Here is a 23,173-nt window from a genome sequence, read left to right on the forward strand (position 1 = left end):
ACAAGAAGCAAATGAGGTATTTGTAGAGTATAGAAAATGTAAGAAAATACTAAAAAGAAATCAGAAAGGCAAAAAGAAGACATGAGGTTGCTTTGGCAGATAATGTGAAGGTCAACCCGAAGGGTTTCTACAAGTATATTAAGAGTAAAAGGATAGTAAGGGACACATTTGGTCCCCTTGAAGATCAGAGTGGTCGTCTATGTGTGGAGCCTCACGAGATGGGGAGATCTTAAACAGTTATTTTTTGCATCAGTATTTACTCAGGAAACTGGCATAGTGTATAAGGAAGGAAGGGAAACAAGCAGTAGTTTCATGGAACATATAGAGATTAAAGAGGAGGAGGTGCTTGCTGCCTTACAGCAAATAAAGGTAGATAAATCCCCCGGGCCTGACATGATATTCCCTCAGACCTTGAGGGAGGCTAGTGTAGAAATTGCAGGGGCCCTGGCAGAAATATTTAAAATGTCCTTAGCCATGGGTGAGGTGCCGGAGGATTGGAGGGTAGCTCATGTTGTTCCGTTGTTTAAAAAAGGCTCCAAAAGTAAACCAGGTAATTACAGGCCAGTGAGCCTGAAGTTAGTAGTAGGTAAATTATTGGAAGGTGTTCTGAGAGATCGGATATATAATTATTTGAACAGCCAAGGGCTGATTAAGGATAGTCAGCATGGCTTTGTGCATGGTAGGTCGTGTTTAACGGACCTTGTAGAGTTTTTCGAGGAGGTTACCAAGGAAGTAGATGAAGGAAAAGCTGTGGATGTTGTCTACATGGACTTTAGTAAGGCCTTTGACAAGGTCCCACATGGGAGGTTAGTTCAGAGGGTTCAGACACTTGGTATCCATGGAGAGGTTGTAAACTGGATTCGAAATTGGCTGTGTGGGAGAAGACAGAGAGTGGTAGTGGATGACTGCTTCTCAGACTGGAGGTCTGTGACTAGTGGTGTGCCTCAGGGATCTGTGCTTGGACCATTGTTGTTTGTTGTCTATATCAACGATTTGGATGATAATGTGATGAATTGGATCAGCAAGTTTGCTAATGACACTAAGATTGGAGGCATTGTGGACAGCGAGGAAGGCTTTCAAAGCTTGCAGAGGGATCTGGACCAACTGGAAAAATGGGCCAGAAAATGGCAGATGGAATTTAATGTAGAAAGTGTGAGGTGTTACGTTTTGGAAGGTCAAACCAAGGTACGACGTACACAGTAAATGATAGGGCACTGAGGAGTGCGGAGGAACAAAGGGATCTGGGAGTTCAGATACATTGTTCCTGAAAGTGGCGTCACAGGTAGACAAGGTTGTAAAGAAAGCTTTTGGCATACTGGCCCTCGTAAATCAAAGTATTGAGTATAGGAGTTGGGAGGTTATGGTGAGGTTGTATAAGACATTAGTGAGGCCAACTTTGGAGTATGTGTGCAGTTCTGGTCGCCTAACTACAGGAAGGATGTCAGTAAGATTGAGAGAGTGCAGAGAAGATTTACTAGGATGTTGCCGGGTCTTAAGGAGTTGAGTTACAGGGAAAGATTAAACAGGTTAGGACTTTATTCTTTGGAGCGTAGAAGAATGAGGGGAGATATGATAGAAGTTTACAAAATTATGAGGGGTATAGACAGAGTAAATGCGAGTAGGCTCTTTCCACTTAGATTAGGAGAGATAAACATGAGAGGACATGGCTTTAGGGTGAAAGTGGAAAGGTTTAGGGGGAACATTAGGGGGAACTTCTTCACTCAGAGAGTAGTGAGAGTGTGGAACGAGCTACCATCTGACGTGGTAAATGTGGGCTCACTCTTAAGTTTTTAGAATAAAGTAGATAGATACATGGGTGGGAAAGGACTGGAGGGTTATGGACTAGGTGCAGGTCAATAGGACTACCGGAATAATATTTCAGCACAGACTAGAAGGGCCTAATGGCCTGTTTTCTGTGCTGTCGTGTTCTATGGTTCTAAGGTGTTCCCAGATCGATCCAGAACTTATAGCATTGTTCCAATATGCTAACAGTACGCTCAATGATTACCCTAGTAAATACATGAACTGTATATACCTGTATGCAGCTGTTGTCCTTGAATACCTTACTGCTGATATGAACCAAGTCGACCGCCTATATTTATATAGCATCTCTCATGAACTTAGAATATATTGGAGCACTTAACATTCAGTTAAGGTCTTTTGAAGTGCAATTGTTGTTGGAATGCAATGGCCAATTTGCATACAGCAGGCCCCACAAACAGCAATGAGATAAATTACCGGATAATCTACTTTCCAATTAAGTGTTGAGGGATGAACAAGCACTTGAAAAATGACCCTGATTATCTTTGTGATCTTTTACAACCACCCGAGTTGGCTGGTGGCCAGTCGATTTAACACCTCAAATGAAAGACAATGAAATGAAAGATGATCCTCAGTATAGGATATAACCTCAATAGTTGGTTCTCCAGAGAAATGCATGTTTAAACAATAAACAATCGAACAATGATGGCACAAAGCTTGCTGTATTAACCCAAAGCTGCAGTTTTAATATGCAAATCCAGTACTGTGCTATTTTGAAAGATGTATGATGACGATTAAAATCATTCCTGCATGTGGAAAATGACAGCTCACCAAATAAAAGATGGATTAGAGGTGGTAGAAATAAATTGTCTGAAGTTCTAACCTTATCCAAGCAGCAAAACTCAGAAGAATTCTAAAGCAAAATATGGAAATGAAGAAGTGACAATTGCTAAAACCAGGGTGAGAACCTTTCTGCATTTACCATGTTTCTTGTGTGTGTCTGTCTCTCAAGATATCAAACAATGGTGTTAATGGGAGGGAAAATTTGGTTGAGAGAAAGCACGAAAATAGAATAAAAAGTGTTGGCAGAATGCATTAACATTCCTGAAATAAAGAGGCTGATGGTTAGGATTATGAAATGAAATCTAACAACCTGTGGCAATTTATTTCAAGAGTGTATGAATATCTGCTGGAGAATGTGACTTAAGATTATAGGGATAAAATGAAGTGAGCAAATACTCCAAATACCACTGCTGCTGAGAATGGATGTGAGCAAAGTCTATAAAGGCTGCCAGCTTAGGATGAACTGTAAATGTTTCTATGTTCCTTGCTCATTATTGGAACATATAATAATTATTATTTCCAGGAAAAGTTTGCCTGATTGTCTTTGGGAATTAGATCATACTTGTGCAGAGCTTTCACTCATTCTAAATTTGCCAGGAAGAGGTCATAAATCAGGGAGATTTTACGTGGCATGTAAGAGAACAGCATTAATGGACGAATGCCTTTATCATTCAACAATTCTTGTATATAGTTGCCTGGTACATTTAAGTATAAGTTCTCTGGGTGTTTCTGGAAAGGCAGCAACTGTTGCTTATCCCTGGCTGCTTTTGGAAGATAACGGTCCTTCTTAAACTGTTGCAGGCTTGTGATGGTGCTTCAACAATGGTATCAGATAGGACTCCCCAAGATCTTAAAGCACTCGTGAATGGAAACCTGCCAAGGTTGGGATGGTATATTAATTGGAGGGTGGGGGTGGAATCTGGAGATGATGGTTCCCTAGGGAGGTGTGACAATGCTGAATGTTGGACATCCTGGACCTATTTTGGAGGAAGTCTTGTATTGAGTTCAATGATGGGGGCACTGATTTACCAAACTAGTCTAACTCTGTTGTGCTTGAATGTTGCAGCTGTACCCACCCGGGTAAGTGGGTACAACTGTAACCATCATACTCCTAACCTGTAGATAATGGAAGTATTTTGAGGACTTAGGAGGTGAGCTACTCAATGCGGGGTACCTACCTTCTGCCTCACCCCAGTCTTAATGTGGCTGGTCCAGTTAAGTTTCTGGTCAGTGGTGACGGCAAAGAAGTTAGTAGCAGGTTATCCAGATTTTGGGTCACTGAAGATTAAGTGGAGGTACCTGTTGGTTCAAGCCTAGATGTTGTCTATATCTAGCTGGGAATTTGGCATGTACTGCTTTATTATCTGAGAAATTATGAATGAAGCTGAACCTTAATCATCAGCCAGCAATATCAGTCATATCTTCAAGTGGTGATTATTGATGAAACATGTAAAAATGATTTGGCTGATAACATTTCTCTGTTGCAATACTCTGGGACTATGATGACTCACTATATAACAGCTATGACCATCTTCCTTTGTGCCTCCAGACACGAATGTTTTCTCCTTGACATCGAGACCTCAGCTTTGCTTAACCTTTTAGGTGCCGTAGTCATTTGAGTGCTTCTTTGGTATCAAGAGCAAATACTTCGATTCTTCTGTCATTCAGCTCTTGTGTCTTGGTCAAAGATGTTTGTTATATCCCAGACTGATTTTTTGTGTGCAGTTTATTGATGAGTAGGTGTTGCTTGATGCACTGCTGATGATTTCTTCTATCACTTTACTGATTTGAGAGGAGGCTGATGGGTGATAATTGGTTGGGTTAGATGCTTCCTATTTGTGGGCTGGCATGCCTGGACAATCTTCACGTAGTTGGGTAGATGTCAATGTAATAGTTGTAGTAGAGAAGCTTGAGTCGGCGGGTGGATGACTTCAGCATGACAGCGGCATGTGGTCAGAGCCCATAGCGTTTGCTGAGTCCGGTGTGTACAGCCACTTATTGATTGTCATGTGGGGTGAACTGATTTAGTTAGAGTCTGGAATTTATAATATTGGGGATCTTGGGAAGACAGCAAAGAGGACGGTCAACTCAGTACTTTTAACCGAAGATGGTAGACAAGTGCTTCAGTTTGGTGTCTTGTGCTCACATGACACCATGTTTGAGGATAGTGATGTTCATTGAGCCTCTTTTTGCAGGTTATTGTGTTATAGCTTCAGTAGGTTCATACCTCATTCTAAGGAATATCTGATACAATAACTGGATAAATTAATATACGTTATTCCTCCTGTTGGTTCATTCACCCACTTGATGCAGGCCCAGACTGACAACTGTCCTTCAGGAATCTGCCTGTGGTGGTACTACCAAGCGTCTTTTGATGATGGACATTCAAGATCTATACCCTGAATGTATTTTGTATCCTTTCTTCTGAGTTTTCTCTTTGGAATGAAGATTATGCAATTTTAGAAATGAGTCTGTAACGTTGGATACAAACTAAAAAATTTCAGCCAAATTTGTGGCTTCAACACGCATAGCAATTGGAACAAACCTTCAATTTAATGCACCTTCTGAAGAACGGAGATCTTTACCTATTCATTAGTGTGATGAAAGTATAATAATTTTCATGATATTTTTCTGGTTATTATGAAGTAGGCTTATGGGGGTAAGCATGGTTGGGTCTCTGTGATTTAATGACATTTGAAGTCAAGTAGACTGTGAGTTTGAAATAATCAAAATCAGCTAGGTGCTTGACATGCTAATGAGTAAACATGGTTGCTACTTAGCATGAAAGGTGTGAAGAGATTTGGATTTCAAAGGGATCTTAGTCTGTTTACAACTAGCCAGATAAGCAAGGCTAAGAAATGTTTATTTTTCCCAAAGGTTACTGACCATATTGGCAAAATGAAAGTTTTTATATTATGAGGAAGGTACAGTTTCAAAGACGTATAAAACAATAGCACATAAATATTAAAAAGAGAGAAACATATATAAAGGAGAATGAACCGCTCTGTGGCAGAAGGCCGTATAAGATCTAATAAGAGTGTATGAAATAGCCTTAATGAAGCCTCCAGCATTTGTGTATAAGTCTGTTATATGGGGAAACTAAGTTGGGGAAAAGCCATTTAGAATTCCACCATCAAGTGGGTATTGTGTTAATTTGCTGGCTCTGTTTTAAAACTAAAATATTATTATAGTAAGTAATTGTAGTCTTATGTGCTTAACCTTTTTTATATTTTGTTAATAAATATTTTAATTTTTAAAATCTCAAAGTCTTGGTGGACTTATTACTCCTTAATTCAGTGCACATATCTCATAATAGATACAAATTGCAAACCGTTGTGATAGTGTGACCAAGTTTCCCTCTTGGATTTGGTCCACCTGGCACACATCTGCCACATCATAACAATTAGCTATCATGCCCCAATACTTGCCTTACCCACTCTCCCTTTAAGAACCAAGTGTAAAAACTGATAATTTGGTAGCTGTAGCAGTAGGGCGTTGGGCAACCAAAAGGAAATTAATTTAATTGTAAATCCCAGTTGAATGCTTCTCACTGGAGAGAATAAAAATAGCTATTCGTAGTACTGCAGCATGACAGTGAAGTGAACCATTTTATAGGGAGGAAACATTGGTACAGTAATGTGACCCTTGCTGTTCTAGGAATAACAAGTGTTCTTGTTTCCCTCTGAATGAACTCAATCCAAATTGTAAAGTAAGATGCTGTTAAAATCTTGACTTCTGTTCACTGCAACTATCATTATGTACAAATTAAAGGATATCCCAACACGTTTCCTAACTACAAAATTACTTTTTAAAGTGAAGCTGCTGTTTGTGGAAGAGCACTGCCGCTCATGGCAAGGTCTCTCTCAAATAACAAGGTGATAAATAGTCAGTTAATCTCTTACTATGGTGTTGACCAGGAGTCTAGTGCCATGGGGTGTTCTACAGTTAACTTACCAGGCAAATGGGGCCTTGGCTACATGTCTTGTTAAATGGTCGTAACTCTTACCAATCATATGAGGAGATAATTTCTTCCAAGGTTATTTTACCATTTTTCTTATGTTTCATAGTGTTTGTTTTTAACTTTTCCCTCTGGGCTTACAAGGTGCAACAATTTTTTCCTTGGGGATAAAATGCTAATGTCTAGAAAGAAATAGTAGAGGTCTGAGTGGAAGCAAAGAATTCCATGACCTAGCGAAGCTGATAAGGTTGTGGAGGTGGAGCAGAAACAGTTGGATGTAGGAAATAGACCACAGAGAGAGACTACTGTCCAGTGGCAGGTGGGGAAATGGAAAAACAGTACTTGCTAACTCGTGTGTCTATGAAAAGGGTCATAACTCTGGGAATGGAGGAGGCAAACCCAAAGTGTATGAATGAAGAGATGCCTGGAGAAGATAAATCTTCTGCAGGTGGGATGATATGATGGATATGACTTTTTTAAATTGCAGTCTTTTTATTACCGTTGTAATTTTTGGGGTCCATAGTGGGATTTAATTGCAAGGAACCAATTTAATCACTGAAAGGACTGTTTTATTTTGGATTGTAATGATAACTTTGTGAATGGGACTGTCTTTGAGAGAGTGAGTTTGTTTGGGTGTTTTACCGAATGAGAGACTTGAGACAATCTGCATGTTTTTTGCTCATTTGAACAGGATGTAAAATTTTTTATCATATGGCCATCGGGGGAATGGGAACCTGGGGGGAAATTCAGAGTGCAAAGGAAAAAAACTGGCAGTGGGAAGTAGTGAAGCATCAACTGATAACGACATATCAGAGTTGCATCAAGATAGATAGAATACTTGGAGAGTTTGATAGAACTAGAGTAGGCAACAGTAAGTTATTAGATGGGGTCAGAATAAGCAAGAAAGTAAAAGCCTAAATCAGGGCTAATGTGCGAGTATGCAAATGCATGGAGTGTGATTAATAAGATTGCAGGCACAGGTTAACAAATGGAATTATGATATTATTGCTATAAGAGACCTGGCTCAAAGAAGGGCAGGACTGGACGCTAAATATTCATGGGTACAAGGTACTAGGAGAGACAGGAAATTAAGAAAAGGTGGGTGGGTGTGTGGGAAGCAATATTGGTTAAAGATGGTATTGCAGTACTGGAGAGAGAGGATGTTCCAGAGGGGTCAAGGATAGAATCTCTCTGGCTAAAGGTAAGGAATGGGAAAGGTGCAATAACATTGATTAGTGTGCTATATAGATTACCAACCAGTGGAAGGGATGTGGAGAAACACATTTGTAAATAAATTATGGAGAGGTGCAAGAGTTATAGAGTAATCATAATGGGGGGCTTCAGTTATCCCAATATAGACTGAAATAGGAATAATACAAAAGGACAGGAGGGATGAGAGTTCCTGGGATGTGTAAAAGATAATTTTCTGCAGCAGTATGTTTCCATTCCTACGAGAGGACGTGCACTTTTGGACCTGGTTCTGAGGAATGAGTTGGCCCCAGTGAATCAAATATCAGTGGGAGACCCTCTGGCAGACAGTGACCATTGTATCATAAGGCTTAGGTTAATCATGAAAAAAGACAGAACAATCCAAAGCAGGGATAATTCATTGGGGGAAGACCAACTTCAATGGGAGGAGAATGCATCTGAGTCGAGTGAGTTGGAATCAAATGTTGGCAGAAAAGACAGTGGCTGAACAATGGGTCGCCTTCAAAGAAAAAGTATTGCAAGTAACGTTAAAGTATAATTCCTTGAAGGGGAAAGGTAGGACAAAGAAATCCGATCACCCTGAATGATAAAAGTGATAGAGGTGAAGGTGAAAAGGAAGAAATCCATGTATGACAGATGTCAGGTAGAAAATACATGCATGATCAGGCTGAATATAGAAGGACCAGAGGGGAAGTGAAGAACCAAATTTCAAAAAAGCAAGAAGAGAGCATGAAAAGAGGCTGGTAGTGAACATAAAAGGGAATCATAAGGTCATCTATAAGCATGTAAATAATAAAGGTACAAGAAAAAGTAGGGCCAATTAGGGACAAAAAAAGAGGACTTGCATATGGAAGCTGCAGAAATAGCGGAGGTGTTGAATGAATACTTTACATCTGCCTTTACAAAGGTATAACTCACTACCCAGGCCGAGGTGAGAGAGGAGGTAACTGGTATACTAGAACTTACAATTGAGAGGAAGGAGGTGTTGGAGAAGCTATCTTTTCTTAAAATAGATATGGTACCAGGACTGGATGAGATGCACCAAGGGTACTGAGGGAAGTGAGAGTGGAAATTGTAGAGGCACATGTGATGATCTTCCAGTCTTCCTTAGATACAGGGGAGGTACCAGAGGACTGGAGAACTGTGAACATTACACCCTTGTTCAAAAAGGGGCACAAGGATAAAGCTGGCAACTGCAGGCCAGTTGGTTTGACCTCCAGTGGTAGGGAAACATCTGGAAACTATAGAATGGGATAAAATTAATAATCACTTTTAAAAAGTGCAGGAAAAATTAAGGAAAGCCAGCATGAATTTATCAAAGGGAATCATGTTTAACTAATTTGCTGGAGCTTTTTGAGGAGGTAACAAGGTTGACAAAAGTAATGCCATTGTTGTGGTGTATGTGGATTTTTAAAACTCATATATGATATAGTGCCACACAACAGACTTGTGAGCAAAATTCTACATCCTGGAATAAAAGGGAAAGTCGACACTTGGATAAGAAATTGGCTGAGTGACAGGGAACAAAGAGTAGTGACATATGGTTGTTTTTCACATTGGAGGAAGGTTTGTAGTGGAGTTCCTCAGGGGTCAGTGTTGGGACCCCTGCATTTCCTGATATATATTAATGACCTAGACTGAGGTGTGCATGGAATGATTTCAAAATTTGCAGGTGATATGAAGATTGGAAATGGGAACTGTGATGGGATAGATTTGAACTTCAAAAGGCATAGACGTGTTGTTGGATTAGGCAGACAAGTGGCAAATTAAGTTCAATGCAGAGGAGTCTGAGGTGATTCATTTTAGCAGGAAAGATATGGTGAGACAATATAAAATAAAGGGAGAGCCTCTAAAGAGGGTGCAGGAACAGAGGGACCTTAGTGTATGCATACATAGGCCATTGAAGATGGCAGGGCATGTTGAGAGAACAGTTATTGAAGCATATAGTATCTTAGGCTTTATTAATAAGGACATTGAGTACAAGGGTAAGAAGGTCACGTTGAACTTGTATAAGACACTAATTAGGCCTCAACTAGAGTACTATGTCCAACTCTGGATGACAGAAGGATGTGAAGGCATTGGAGAGAGTACAAAGGAGATTCACAAGAATGATTCCTGGGATGAAGAAATGTAGCTATGAGGATAGATTGGAGAGGTTGTGACTGTTTTCCTTGGAGAAAAGAAGGCTGAGAGGAGACTTGATAGAGGTATTCAAGATCCTAAGGGGTTTGGACAGTGTAAATAGTGAGAGACTGTTCCCATTCAAAAGAACATCAAGAACTAGAGGGCACACATTCAAAATAATTGGCAAAAAGAGTAAATGTGATATTGAGGAAAATTTTTTCCACCCAGAATGGGTTGAAGTCTGGAGCAAGCTTCCTGAAAGGGTGGTGTAGGCAGGTTCAATCGAGGTATTTGAAAGGGAATTGAATTGCTTTCTGAAAAGAGAGTGTGCAAGGCTGAAACAAAAACAAATAAATGCTGGAAAAACTCAGCAGGTCTGACAGCTTCTGTGGAGAGTGACTGCGTTAATGTTTCAAATCCGTATGACTCTTTAGCGCTCTGAAGAGTCATATAGACTCAAACTGTTAACTCTGTCTTTCTCTCCACAGATGCTGTCAGATCTGCTGAGTCTTTCCAAAACTTTTTGTTTTTGTTTCAGATTTCCAGCATCTGCAGTATTTTGCCTTTATCTGAATGCGCAAGGTTATGGGGATAAGGCTGGGGAGTGGGACTAGGTGGAATGATCTTTCAGAGAGTTAGTGCAGACTCAATGGGCCGAATGGCTGCCTCCTGCACTGTAAAGCTACTGCAATACTGTAAGTGGATTTAAAATTTTTTGGAATCAATTGTAACTTCTTTCACGGTTGGGTTGAAGAATTAGTATCAGGCCTCCAGAGAATATGATTGCAAAAAAAATCAGATCACGTGGACAGTATGGCACAAGAAGCATTCGGTCTGGATTCTCGCTGCTCTCCTACATACATTAACAAATGAATTATATTGAAATGACTTCGACCAACAAGTGTGTTCCAAGATAGTAATCTAATTTTGGAATTCAGATATTGCTAAATTGCTTTTCATCCTTACAATTTATGTTCCTTTTGAGCCTTGCTGTGTTATTGCCTTGCACCTATGTATAACTTACTCCCAATTTGTTTTTGTTTTTGTGTCCATGCAAGAACCAACAATTTAAATTTACAAAAAAAAAATCCTGTGAGCTGTGTGATCCAGCCAGTTGTTTTTGGTAGAGAAAATTTAACTGAGCTGAAATGCAACAGCTGCAATGAGAACTGCATAAGTTGGGTGCCTTGGATCCAATGTGATGTTTGAATTACCTTTGCAAATGTTTTAGCTGTCAGCTGACAAAATTCAGTGTGCTTAGACACTACAGACAACAGAATGAGAAACTCCAAATCTGACTTCCTGTCACTGACCTCAAATTTAGAATTTGCTGTTGAAAGAAGTTTGCTTCATAGCTTGTTTTGTAATTTATAATGCTTAATCTTGAGTCAAATTATTTAGGGAACAGTGCAGTGAGGTGCTGCAGCAAATCTGTACAGTGGAAATCACTGGAGAGGTTCCCTCAGCCCAATCATGGTAATTCATCTGCCGCATTAAACACAATGCTGATAACTCTAGGTTGTTTGCAATACCATTTTAAAGGCCATCTTGACGCATCACGAGTCACCTCTCCTGTTTTGGCTAACTGTGATGAAGTGTTGAGTGTAGCTGTGAATCACAGCCCTGTTCCTCGTGACATTTTAGATTTTCTTTAAATTCTCACAAATAAATCTGTTTCCTCTTGCATGCATCTTCACCACAGGCCTCTTGTGCATTTCCATTGCCTGTCTTTTCCTGTGTCACCATCCCCCCAACACCCGCCTTCACTTTTCTTATTGTTGGTACTCATGGCATTGGCAATTAGTTTGGCAGCAACTAAATATAAGCACTCAGCTTGCTTAAGCTTCAGTTGACACCACTATCTCCTATCCTAAAATACTCCTCGGAGAAAGAAAACCTCAGTTAGGTATGTCTGATCCACTGGAAATAAAATTTAAAATTTGTAGCCCTACTTCTTCTCGTCCCACTTGACATGCTTTTTTAGACCAGGCTCTGTCTCATTAAGTGGCTGCTGGCCCTGTTGCATGTCACCCTGAACCATTACCATCAGTGGGGTAAGCAAAATTCAGTTAGTGTTTCTCAGTAGAAGAGAATATTCAGGATAATGTCCCCAAATAACTTTGCCCTGCTTTTGCCTCTGTTCTTATTTTCTCCCATTCCATTCTGTTCCTGATCATACTCCTGACCACATTTTCCCCACATCTCATATTGGGAAATCTAATCTGTCCCTCTCAACACTGCCTTTCCCTGCACACCACCCATGAACTCCCATTGGGAAGGAAAGAAGGAAATGAGAAGCAAGAAAAATCTCCCACTAAAACAGAAGAGGAGAGGCGAGAGAAAATAGCAACATGCTTGGGACTTGAGTAATACCACGGGAGACCCTGGAATCATAATTATGTTGTAATCATGTAAAATAGACTTGTTGGGATGGAAGGTCTGCTGTTAAAGTTAAAATTCAATCAATATTGTGCATTGAAGAGAGGAAAAGGAAAGTACTGTCATGGAAAATTAAGAGGGGAACATCTGGCCCTTTAGGAGTAAACATACAGGCCAGATGGATTCCTCTTGCCCAAACAAAACAACTGGTGAGAGCTGAAAGACATGTAGCTAGACAGCTGGAATTCAGATGTACTGAAACCTGACTTCAACTATATCTGATAGGGGAGGGCCACCAAAATATCAATTTCACAGTGCAGTGATGAGGGATCTAGGAACTTTTCCAGTAATCATTTCTGGAGAACATACAGGACTGTTGTTCTTTTGATATGCAGCTTAGGATGCTTAAGAACTTTCCAGTGACAATCTGTACTAATAATAAATCAACAACTGAAATTTAAGCCTAATTTTTGGCTTGTAGGACGTAACTTGTTCGAATATAAAACACCAGTGTAGTTAAGATCCTTAAATGGACATATTGCAGGAAAACTATCCTCCAGAGCCATCAATATTTGCAACCTGTTAGAAGTTTGGTTCCTGATAGCCATGCAATGACTGGTGCTTGTGTAGATAATAAGTATTGATTGGGACTTCATTGCATGCCCTATAAACACTTACTTGCATAGATATTTCTGATCAGCTTCATTCAATGAGGTGTAAATCTAACAAACCCAATTAGAAAATTGGAAGAGGTCCATAATCACTGAACTGGCACCCATTTTATGCATTGTTTGCATTTTCAAAAAGGGTAAAAAATGGGGGCAATAAGTTTTTGCTTTGATTTTCTGTTGTTGTTGTTCCCATTAATGTCTACTATGCTTTCCCTCCTTTCAGTTTCTTTTTGTATTTTCTTCATTTACCTATTCTTTGAAGGGCTAATGATGCTACAATATACTTTTGATGTGGGTGCAGTTTACTCAAATGTTTTGAAATGGCTGCAAAACTCTCTGAATTAAATGGAACTTTTTGCATAATTTTCAGTAGGAAGGGGTTTATCAGAATTAATATGAACATACGAAATAGGAGCAGAAGTAGGCCATTCAGCTCCTTGAGCCTGCTCTGCCATTCAATAAGATTGTGACTAATCTGTTTTTGTTCCGAATTCCACATTCCCATCTCACCCTGATAACCTTTGATTCTTGTTAGGTGAGGGAATCATCTACCTTTGCCTTAAAAATATTCATTAACACCGCCTCCACTGCCTTCTGAGGCAGGGAGTTCCAAAATCGCACAACCCCCGGATAAAAGAATTCTCCTCATCTCTGTCCTAAAAGGGTGACCCCTAATTTTAAAACAGAGAGCCCCAGTTCTGGACTCACCCACAAGAGGGAATATCCTTTCCACGTCCACCTTTTCAAGGCCATTCAGGGTCTTATATACTTCAATCAAGTCACCCTTCTCTTCTAAGCCCCAGTAGAAACAAGCCCAGCCTGTCCAACCTTTTTATCATAAGACAGCCTGCTCATTCCAGTTATCAACCTGGTAAACCACCTCCAATGCATTAACATCCTTACTTAAATAAGTTGACCAAAACTACACACACTATTTTGAGATGTAGTCTCATCAATGCCTGTATAACTGAAGCATAACATCCTTACTTTTAGGTTCAGTTCCCCTCATAATAAAGAATAGCATTCCATTAGCCCTCTTAATTACTTGCTGTGCCTGCATGCTAACTTTTTGTGGCTCATGTACTAGAACACCTAGATCACTCTGCTTCTTGGAATTCTGCAGTTGTTCTCCATTTAAGTAATACTCTGCTTTTTTATTTTTCCTGCCAAAATAAACAAATTCACATTTTCCCACATTATACTCCATCTGCCAGATTTTTGTCTACTCACTCAGCTTATCTATAACAGTCTGCAACCTCCTTATGTCATTTTTATAATTTATTTTCCTACCTATCTTTTTCATCTGTAAATTTAGCTGCCATGCCTTCACTCTCCTCATCTATGTCATTGATATAAATGGTAAAAAGTTGAGGTCCCAGCACAGACCACTGTGGGACTCCACTCGTCATATCATGCGTCACATCCTGCCAATCAGAAAAATACCTATTTATGCATAACTGTTTTCTGCTAGCTAGTTGATCATCTATCCATGCTAATATATTACCACCTACACCATAAGCTTTTATTTTCCTCAATAGCCTTTGATGTGGCACCTTATCAAATGCCTTCTTGAAATCCAAGTGTAGTACATCGACAGGCTTCCCTTTATCCACAGTGCATGTTACTCTTTCAGAGAAATCCAATAAATTGGTTAAACATGATTCCCCTTTCACAAAACCATGCTGACCCTTCCCAATTATTTTGATTTTTTTTTCCTAAGTGCCCAGTTATAACCACCTTCTCCATGACAGATGTCAAGCTAACTGGCCACAGTTTATTGTTTTCTGCCTTCCTCCCTTCTTGAAAGAGGGGTTTTTATATTTGCCACTTTCCAGTCTGACAGAATCTTTCCAGAATCTAGGGAAATTGGGAAAATTAACACCCAACACATCTGCTACCTTATTAGCCACCTCTTTAAGACCCTAGAATGAAGCCCATTAGGACCTGGAGACTTGTCATCTCGCAGTTCCATCAGTTTGCTCAGTACTGCTTCCCTAGCAATTGTAATTTTACCAAGTTCCCCTCTCCCTTCCACCTCCTGATTAACAGTTATCACTGAAATGTTTTTTGTATTCTCTGTAGTGAAAACAGAAGCAAAATATTTGTTCATTTCATCTTCCATTCCCTTATCTACTATTAACTCCCCATTGGCACTCTCCAGAGGACGAACACTCACTTTACTTACTCTTTTAAATACCTGTGGAAACTCTTGCCTCTTGCTATCCATTTTTTATATTTCTAGCTAGCTTCCTGTCATATTCCATTTCTTACTTCTGATTAACCTTTTAGTCATTCTTTGCCATTCTTTATATTCTGACCAATCATCTGACCTGCCACTCATCTTTGTGCAGTTATATGCTTGTTCCTTAAGTATGATGCTTTCCTTAGCTTCTTTAGTTAACTATGATGGTGGGTCCTGCCCTGAGAATTTTTCTATACAGCAGGAATATACTTATTCTGAGCACTCTGAACTATCTCTTTAAATGTCTGCCACTGCTTCTCTATTGATCTAACCTCTATTCTAGTATCCCAGTTCACTTCAGTTAGCTCAACTTTCATGCCCACATAGTTGCCCTTATTTAAGTTTAAAATACTAGCCTTAGACCCGCTCTCTCCCTTTCAAACTGGATGTAAAATTCAGTCATATTGTGGTCGCAGCTACATAGAGGTACCTTAACTCTGAGGTCATTAAATAATCCTGAGACATTGTATAATACTAAGTCTAATATAACCTGTTCCCTGGTTGATTCCAGAACATGCTACCCTAAGAAACTATCTAGCAAGCATTCTATGAACTCCTCTTCCTGGCTATTACTGCCAGTCTGATTTTTACAGGTCATTTTTGACTAAAACCACCCGTGATTATTGCTGTCCCTTCATCACAAGCACCCAATATTTCTTCTTGTACACTTTGTCTTACATTGTAGTTACTGTTAGGGGACCTGTAGACCACTCCCGCTAGTGACTTCTTTCCCCTATTATTCTTCATCTCCACCCAAACTGATCCTACACCTTGATCTCCTGAATCAAGGTCATCCTTAACTATTGCACCAATACCATCTTTAATTAACAGTGCTACCTCTCCACCTTTACCTAGCTTCCTATTCTTCTTGAGTTTCATATATCCCTCAATATTCAGGACCCAGTCCTTGTCATCCTGCAGCCATGTCTCTGTAATGGCTATCAATCATATTTATTTACTTCAATGTGTGCTATCAATTCATTTACTTTATGAATGCTGTGTACATACAGATACAGAGTCTTTAGTTTTGTCTTTTTGTTATCTTTGTAACATCTTGTCTTGACTGGTGAATTCTTTTTTTCCCTCTGTCCCTTCCTGCCATTCTCTGACACTTCGTTTCCCACATTACTATTTTGCTTTCTTCTCTTGACTCTATCCCTGGGTTTCCTCATGCAAGTCTGTTTTTAGGTTTGAGCATATACGGTCAGCACGCTTGTACTGAGAGAGGAAAACAGTGCAGTTGAACACCGGTCTTAGAGTCACAGTTAAGTCTACCCTCCATCTATTTCCAAAGGTTGGTTTGTGGCCTTAACTAGGAATTGTTTTGCTTTATAGTGTCTACTCAGAATCTTCTTTCTGTTGCTCTTTTGTTCTGTGTTTCTATCTCTTTGCATGTCTTTCTCCCTGCTTTTGTCTGTCATTTTTTTCCCCTCTTCTCACTACTTTTTTTCTTTCCTTTTCTTCTCACTCATTTGCTTATACTCTCTCCTCTTGCTCACGCCCATGCTCTCATGTCCATTTTTCTGTTTTGCTGTCTACTTCCCTCTTGTTCTGAACAATGAAAAACCACTGTGGGGAAACCTAGAACAACAATGTAAGCTCTTGCATGGTTGATGTCAGTCCAGTGTAGACTGACAGTTTTAATAGTATCCTGAACAAAATGATACTATAATAGCAAACAAATCTTGGGCAGTTGTATTAAGTAATTTAGCATGTTAATCCTATCCTGCAAAATTTACATGATCTGGTACTTTGTCATTGTCAAATGTGTGTACTGAATAGCAGAATGTTACACTACTTGTTGAGTTGATCTACCTAACTTGTTAAATCATGCATGATTTAACATCATTCTTGTATATTATCAATTGAAACTTAAATCCTCATTTGCTCATTTAGAACAGGGCCTGCAGCCTAGTTGTTTCATAATTTGCTGGAATGCTAATACACTCATCGACTAGGTCCTTGCTCATTAACATCGTTTGGATCAGCATTCTGGAAGAGTAATTGAAGCCAGTTACACCACAGCAGCCTATTGTATAAATTATAAATGTCTTATTCTGAAAGAGGCTCTGGAGGACTATTAAGATTTTAGTAGGCACATTGCTTTTTGCAAGCGGTAGTGCCAGAATCTGAACCTATGTTACTACATAATGGAATGGCCAGTAAGTGAACAAAGAAAAACATTTAGCGTACAAAGGTACTATAGAACAGCAGTTTTATCTATTAAATGGACTACTTTTCTTTTTCCACAGATATGCGTCGCAAAGATGTCCACACAAAATTCCCAGGCTGTCGATTCAGTTATCAAACCGCTGGATACCATTCCTGAGGATAGAAAAGTCAGGGTGCAAAGGACACAAAGCAGTTTTGATCCATTTGACAAACCAACCAGCCAAGTGAAGAGGGTTCATTCCGAGAACAATGCATGTATTAACTTCAAGAGCTCATCTGCTGGTAAAGAGTCTCCAAAATTGAGACGACACTCCAGCCCCAGTTCAGTAAGTCGTTGTTACTTTAACATTGTTCCTCGCTTTTTGTAAGTATTTAAACTTATTGTATTTTTGTGCCCTTAAGGTACTTTTTCATAAATAGGTGTTTTTCTCTGAATGTCGTGATTCTTTGGAGCTCTGTTCACCGAAGGTCAGAGGAAACAGAGTCTTTGTTTTTAAGGCAGAGGTAGATAGATTCTTAATAAGCAAGGGGTGGAAGGTTATCAGGGGTAGGTGGGAATGTGAAGTTGAAGTTACAGTGCAATCAGCTATGATCTTACTGAATGGTGGAGCGGGCGCGAGGGGCTGAGTGGCATACTACTGCTCCTAATTTGTATGCTCGTATGTTCTCAGCAGGCCTATCAGCATTTGTGGAGAGAGAAAAACAAAATTAATTGATGGAAGCTTGTAGCGACACACATCCTGATGGTGGGACTGGGGTTTCCGCTTTGAAGCGGCACAATGGGGCCACATGTAATTGAGCAGCAGCCAGCCAAAAAGCAGTACATGCTCAAGGTCTAGCCAATTATGCGGCGGGGGTGGGCAGGAAGTCACTGACCCTGCCATTACCTCACTGTGGATGTAGGTATTGGCACCATATTTAAAAAGCACCTGGACAGGTATCCACTCCCTGCAAGCCAGCAGCCTCATTCTGCTGGTCTGAGGAGAGGATTTAGAATTTAAACTGCTGCCACCCCCTTATCATCTGCCATACTTGGATTCATGGAGTTGCAAGCCATCGTCCTGGATTCTTTCTCTGATGTTCCCTCCATCACACTCACTCCTCCCTCCATTACCCTAGTCCTGCCTTCTATGACTGTTGAGCCACCCTTCATGACCCTTGATCAACTGTCTATCAACCTAGATCTGCCCCTGGCCCTGGATCTGCTTCGTATCACTCTCTACCTGACAATCATCGTCCTTGATCCTTTCACTATCACTCATGACAAACACTTGTTTGCCGTTGACTCTTATTGCCCACGATCACTCTGGATCTCTCTTCTATCATGCTTGCACGGCCTTCAGTAGAGATTGACCTTGCTTCTATCATTCATTTCCCTCCCTCTGACCCCATAACGTTTAAGGCTGCCATGACCTGACCTTCCTCCCTCAGATTGCCCTACCCTGACTCCCTGTACAGCCGCCACATTCGTTCTGTTAGACCCATTGTATTGGTATTGTGCTCCCAGGGAAAAGCAAATGTGCGTAGCTGCAAGTCCCTCCCTTGGGCCACTTGCACTCTGACATTGGGAATTGTGATATGTTGGAGGCAGGAAAGAGGTTCTGAACCGCAAAGAAACTTGGAGATTGACGCTGTCCAATTTTAACCCCACTGCACACCCCGCAGTGTTTCATTGCAGTATGGCAATGGGGGCATGGATAACACTTGCATGGATGCCAACCAATTTTGATTGAGTCACATCCAATAGTTACACTCCCTAGAGAGGAGGGAGGAGCTCCTCTGATAACCAACAATGGCTTCTGGCACTCCAATTCCTCCAGTTTAAAATTCTCACTCTTGCGTTGAAATCTTGCTGTGAGTTTACCCCTCCTGATCTCTGTAACCTCCTCTTCCCTCAAAAGCTCGTCTTCCTGTTTCTGAGGAGGAGGCCTTTTTTATTCTGAGATGTGGGCACTGCTGGCTAGGCCAGCATTCATAGCCCATTCCTAAATGCCCTTGAGAAGGTGGTGGTGAGCTGCCTTCTTGAACCGCTGCAGTCCATGGTGTGTAGGCACATCCACAGTGCTGTTAGGGAGGAAGTTTTGGATTTTGACCCAGCAACATCAAAGGAATGGCGATATATTTCCAAGTCCAGATGGAGAGTGGTTTGAAGGGGAACTTCCAGGTGGTGGTGTTCCAATGTATCTGCTGTCCTTGTCCTTCTAGGTGGCAGCAGTTGGAAGGTGCGTCTAAGGCGCCTTGGTGAATTCCTGCAGTGTATCTTGTAGATGGTACACTCTGCTGCTGTGCGTTGCTGGTGGAGGGAGTGAATGTTTGTGAATGGGATGCCAATCAAATGGGCTGCTTTTTCCGGGAAGGTGTCGAGCTTCTTGAGTGTTGTTGGAGCTGCACTCATCTAGGCAAGCGCAAGTATTCCATTACACACCTGACTTGTGCCTTGTAGATAGTTGTCAGGCTTTGGGGAATCTAGGGTGGGTTACTCGCCGCAGGATCCCTAGCCTCTGACTTGCTCTTGTAGCCACAGTATTTATATGGCTAGTCCAATCCAGTTTCTGGTCAATGGCAAGCCCCAGGATGTTGATAGTGGGGTTTCAGTGATGATAATACCATTGAATGTCAAAGGGAGATGGTTAGATTCTCTCTTGTTGGAGATCGTCATTGCCTGGCACTTGTGTGGTGCAAATGTTAGACATGGGCTGCTTCAGTATCTGAGGAGTTGCGAATGGTGCTGAACATTGTACAATCATCAGCAAACATCCCCCCTTCTGATCTTGTGATGGAAGAAAGGTCATTGATGAAGCAGTCAAAGATGGCTGGGCTATGGAGACTACCCTGAGGAATTTCTGCAGTGATGTCCTGGGGCTGAAATGACTGTCCAACAACCACAGCCATCTTCCTTTGTGCTAGGTATGTCTCCAACCAGCAGAGAGTTTTCCCCCGATTCCCATTGACTCCAGTTTTGCTAGTGCTCCTTAATGCCAGACTCTGTCAAATGCTGCCTTGATGTCAAGGGCAGTCCCTCTCACCTCACCTCGGGAGTTCAGCTCTTTTGTCCATATTTGAACCAAGGCTGTAATGAGGTCAGGAGCTGAGTGGCCTTGGCAGAACCCAAACTGGGTGTCAGTGAATAGGTTATTGCTAAGCAAGTGCCATTTGATAGCACTGTTGAATATTTGAGATTTTAAGTATTCTAGCATGTGAGATGTTGAGTGATTTTCCAAAACAATCATAATGCAGAATGCTCTAAAATGGTATAAATCTTAGGAATCCAGACAGCCAACATATCTGCTTGCTTATCATAACCAGCACCAGAATCTACCTCCTTATAGAATAATATCCTCCAAATTCTCATGAAACAAACCACAGGAGATCAATTAGTTATAAAACTTCCATATGTTCACATTTTCAGTCTGTCATGCTTTGAGGTGAGTCATTTTTCAGATGTAATCAGATGTATTTTTGTGTTGTAATAACAAAGTTTGACCCTCTTCAATTCAAATGCCTTTTGCCTAATGAAACAAAGTCTATTTATTCTATTTAAATTTATTAATTGTAATTAAGATTTATGCAAATGTCTTTAAAACAGGAGAAGGCTAACCAATTAACCTCTCCAAGCACTCGCTAGAAAATAGTTTGTTATCCATTTTGTTCTCAGCTAACAGTCTATACTCTTGTTTAAAAGAAAAGTGCAATTTGCAATGTAGTTAATATTGATAAGCTGCAATGACTAAATTATTATCCATAAAATTGCCCAACTGCTGTTTGGAATGTGTCTATTTTATTTTGAGGCCTAATTTCTGTCAGGGGTCTGGAGCTTGCTGCTTATTCCAAACTATTCTGTTGTTTTTGGCCGACTAAGCAAAAGCCAACAGTTAATATAGGTAAATGTGCATATAACAATCAAGGCTACTTTTTGCATTTTTCATGTAAAAATGGAGTTGCAGAATTGAGCCTAAAGCATGGATTTTAAAATTCTAGAATGCTATGCGATAATAGCATTGCCTGATGACCATGAATCAGAAGCCCTGATAATCCATTGGCTGTAATGGCACAATACTTAGACTGAAAAGTATCTTCTGAACTACTGAAGGCACCAATCCCCACATTTCCTGTCCATCATACATTTGTCAGAAATTTCTGTCTAACAATTCAGGAATCGGTAAATGTAAAGAAACAAAGGCTGTTATTTTAAATATACAAACACTCCAGAATCTGACACGGCTCAGTTCAGACAAGCTGCAGCTCAGTAGTAGAGGCATTGTCACAGGGTTTGTGGTTGGGGCCAGGCTTTATGAAGACAGTGGAGTGCAGAACAGATATAGAACATAAGGTGTGATAGTCACTGGCCACTGAGGTTTCAGCCAACTTCCCCATATTCCCTGGTGACCGAAGACTCAGTGAAACAGGAGCCCATGGCCTGGAGAGAGAGACCAGGAGATGAGTTGGGGGAGTGCTTTCAAAATAATGAACTTTTTCCAAAAAAAAGCAGTAATTATACCATCTTAGCTGTTAACTGGAGAAGCCCAAAACATATGTTCAGATATTTTGGCATCACTGTTTGAGAACACAAGCCTGGTGGTGTACACAGAGCTTTGTATTTTTAATTAGTTTGCTGTTGGTCCACACTCAACTTCTCAACTTTCACATGACAGCTGCTTCTGATTTTGGCATTGAGGTATGGATTGTTGGTAATTGTTAACCCACGACCTCCAGAGTGAGGTGGTTGTCGACTATGATGGGAGGTGGCATCTCTATGTCCTGGCCCATAACTTTGGTCTTCCTGATGCAAATTCAGTCCAATCTCCTTGCAGACCTGGGGGAACAAATTTACTGTAGCAAGTGAACTTCAGTATAGGATGCTAGTGTGGCATTATCAGCAAACAACAACTCGCAAACTAAGTATGTACTTTGGTCAAAGTTGAAAAGTCAAATGTGGACCAACAACAAACTAACTGAAAATACAAAGCTCCATGTATACCAGGCTTGTGTTTCCAGCACCCTCCTTTATAATTGTGAAGCATGGATAACTTATGCAAGCCAAGAAAAGAGGCTGAACAACTTTCACCTCCGCTGCCTCAGATGCATTTTGAGCATCTCCTGGCAAGACAGAGTGCTGAATGTGGAAGTACAGCAGCATTCAGGGACGCCAGCACGTTGGACCTCTTGACTCAGTAAAGACTCCATTGGCTGCAGCGACCAGAATGGATTATGACTGCATTCCCAAAGACATGCTGTGTGGCGAACTTGCTTTTGGCATGAGCCCAACAGGTTGCCCTTGCCTGCGATACAAGAATGCAAGCAAGATCTCAATTTGACTGGGATCGGAGTTGATGAATGGGAAGTGCTCGCTGCTGACTGGAGTGTCTGGAGGGAAGTAGTCAGGAAGGGTGTAGAAAAATTAGAGGACAAAAGAAGTGACCAGATGACAAGGGAGCCCACAGGAAGGGAAAAAAAAACATGCTTTGACCTCAGGCCAACGCTATTCATCTGTGCCAACTGTGGAAGGGACTGTCTCTCACCAGTCAGCCTCTACAGCCAGCCACAACAGATGATAGTCATTCCAGAAGTGACGCACACCTTGGGCACAGTTCAACATCTCCCGCGATGGATGGATGCCATCATCACTGTGTTGGAAAATGTGAAGGTCTACTTCCCTATCATCACAACAATATAATTTAATATTGGCATGATATTCCTAGTGGTAGCGGTCTGGCAATCCAGAATCCTGCTTTTAAATCCCACCCTGGCAATTGTGAAATTGAATTTGGTTAACCTGACATCTGAAAAAATAGCTTTAATAGCTGCTATCTAGTT

The 23,173-nt window shown here is 40.8% G+C and overlaps 1 protein-coding gene across 10 annotated transcripts in view; it reads left to right on the forward strand.

The window, feature by feature from the left end:
* cdk14 (cyclin-dependent kinase 14) overlaps window positions 1–23,173 on the forward strand; it is a 953,540-nt gene that overhangs the window by 168,026 nt on the left and 762,341 nt on the right. For all 10 annotated transcript variants that reach the window (XM_041183640.1, XM_041183641.1, XM_041183642.1 and 7 more), the window contains one exon: window positions 17,440–17,685. In XM_041183640.1, coding sequence (XP_041039574.1) covers window positions 17,440–17,685 — 246 coding nt within the window. The remainder of the gene's footprint in view (window positions 1–17,439; window positions 17,686–23,173) is intronic.

The sequence above is a fragment of the Carcharodon carcharias genome, chromosome 3 (assembly GCF_017639515.1).
Source record: "Carcharodon carcharias isolate sCarCar2 chromosome 3, sCarCar2.pri, whole genome shotgun sequence".
Lineage (NCBI taxonomy): Eukaryota > Metazoa > Chordata > Chondrichthyes > Lamniformes > Lamnidae > Carcharodon > Carcharodon carcharias.